We start from the raw sequence: 2,447 nt of genomic DNA on the forward strand, positions 1-2,447 counted from the left end.
AAAAAAACCTACAAAAACAAATTAGTAGAATAAAATCTACAATTTACTTATTAACACTTTACAATCTATCCGATGGATTCAAAATGTGCCTTTATAATCCCTGAAATGTGAATATACAATGTCTAAGTCTGCGCTCAAAGAAATTTAGGCAAGTCTGCAAAGTCCGCAACTCTCAACCAAAAGTAGGTCTGAATCATAATCAACTGGGGAGGTGCCACTTTCAAAATATAAAACACACGAGCCTACACTACTTGGAGAGTGGAAGTGCAGGAAGGGAAGGATGTGGTGTGGGAAAATGTCCACTAATTCTTATATTCTCCAGGGGGAAAAGCACCTTTAGTCTTGGTTTCACAATAAACATATCAAAAGCTCTCAGAAATACTGAAATAATGAAAGTTGTTTTCCAAATTTATTTGACCACACAACTGTTTTTCTTCTTCCCCGAATATCTAGTAATACTTCACAAAACAATAATATTCCTCAAAACATTTGGTAATAATAAACTAGCCCACTTTCCAATACACTTGTCATTTCTATCACACGAATCTGCCCAATCTTTTAACAAATAACAAATAATCAGTTTTAAGGAATGAGACTAATTTCCTTGTTTTCTTTTGGTTAGTTTGTCAAATTAAATTCCTTCATTTAATGTCCAAATTTCTTTAGCACTGAGTAACATGATCAGAAAATACAATGCCAACTGATCAAATTAATTGTGCAAATATCATGACATTAAAAAAAAGTCAGTAATGCTTAAATTACAGTTTTGACAGTAATGTAACTATAGTCCAAAAATTTCTATCAATCTTATTCATCAGAAAGAACAGACTTGAAATGAGGGAACACCTCCCTCCCCCAGAGATTATGGCCCTAAGACATCTTCTGACCTGGGATAAAAGCTATTCCTGAGCACTGCTTTGCAGTCAAACAATAGACAGGCCCAAGAAATAAACAATAACACCCAAGAGAAAAGTGCTCCTTAGATCAGTTATGAGAAATCAAAAGGACAGCACCTGCTCAAAAGCAAACATGAGAAGGTAGCAAAGGTAGGAGGCCCAGAATGGGGAACCCAGGGTAGAAACAGGGAAAGCAACCAATGCAATGGGGCACTGTAAGTACAAACCAGTGAACGGGAAACTCTGTAAATGCTCACCGAAAGCACAATTTAAAAAAATTGTAATGGAGAGCTTTTGATCAATTTTGACCACGTCACTGACAATATTAAAATTTTGAAAGCCTGAATTATTCTCAAGAATTTAGGATTATTCAGCAGAAGCATAAATCTATTCCAAATTCATATTGTAAGTAGTAGCTCAGCTCAAATTACAGCAATTTTATTTGTCCATGGAGCTTACCCCATGGTGACTCTGTATGTTGCAGAGTAAAGCTGCACTCTATATGGTCTGCCAAAATTTCACATTGTTTTTTCCCTTGAAGTACAGTCTCATAAACTACCTCACCTCTTTAAAAATAAACAAAATAAAAACAAAAATAAATAAATAAAATAAACAAAAGCTCTATGCACTAATGGTGATAAAAAAGTGAGCATAAACAGAAGGCACAATATCAATAATGCATATTCTCAGTAATAAATATAAATTACAAATATGCCGTGTAAATTCTAGCTTCTTTTAGCTCATGGGTCCAATTTTTTTTCCCTATTAATAAACCGAGAGCCAAACTAGGTTCTCACTAGCCTGCTGGGCTCCTTTGCAAATGGATTTCCTTTAAAGCATTTGACAAGGATTCTATAATTTCCTTTATGTGAATGAGATGAGTTTCTTCAATATCTTGAAATTTCTGGGAAGAAATATAAATGTTGTACACATATACATATATACATACATCCTGGTATCAAAAAACTTAAGAGAAATCACTCATAAAACTTAGCAAGTTAAGCTAGTTACTATTATTATATAATGTTCAACAATATTCTATGCAATCAATTTTATTTTATGCAAATCAGTCTAGCAGAAATAGTGAAATACAAGTTCATTAACTTATTAACTTTTTGTTATGGCTCTCTTAGGCACATACAAACATTCTCAGTGTTGGGAGATATCACAAATTAAAATCTATCAATAGTCAGAAAATCTGAATGAGACCTGTAAGTCAAAGTGCCATAAAAATCAAGAACAAAGTGTTTCAAAAGCTAAAAAACTCAGTGTAAGATATGAAAATAATAATAATTTATAATTTATCATGGGGTCACAAGGGTGGAAAGAGGGAGGGAGAGGGAAAAGGAGCTGATACCAAGCGCTCAAATAGAAAGTAAATGTTCAGAAATGATGATGGCAACATATGCACAAATGTGCTTGATACAATTGATGTATGGAATGTTGTAAGAACTGTTAGAGCTCCCCAGAAAGGTGGGTGAAGGGAGACATCAGATAGGGCAAGATATGACAAAATAACAATTTATAAACTATCAAGGGCTCATGAGGGAG

At 34.0% G+C, this 2,447-nt stretch overlaps 1 protein-coding gene across 1 annotated transcript in view; it reads right to left on the bottom strand.

The window, feature by feature from the left end:
- The window catches only part of FCHO2 (FCH and mu domain containing endocytic adaptor 2), a 107,990-nt gene that overhangs the window by 76,787 nt on the left and 28,756 nt on the right, over positions 1-2,447 (bottom strand). The window contains exons 5-6 of the mRNA XM_045285227.1: positions 1,710-1,848; positions 868-873 (exon numbers count right to left, since the gene is read on the bottom strand). Of these exons, the coding sequence (XP_045141162.1) occupies positions 868-873; positions 1,710-1,848 (145 nt within the window). The remainder of the gene's footprint in view (positions 1-867; positions 874-1,709; positions 1,849-2,447) is intronic.

This window comes from Echinops telfairi, unplaced genomic scaffold (assembly GCF_000313985.2).
Source record: "Echinops telfairi isolate 266 unplaced genomic scaffold, ASM31398v2 ScPeMD7_7469;HRSCAF=8507_1, whole genome shotgun sequence".
NCBI classification, from domain to species: domain Eukaryota; kingdom Metazoa; phylum Chordata; class Mammalia; order Afrosoricida; family Tenrecidae; genus Echinops; species Echinops telfairi.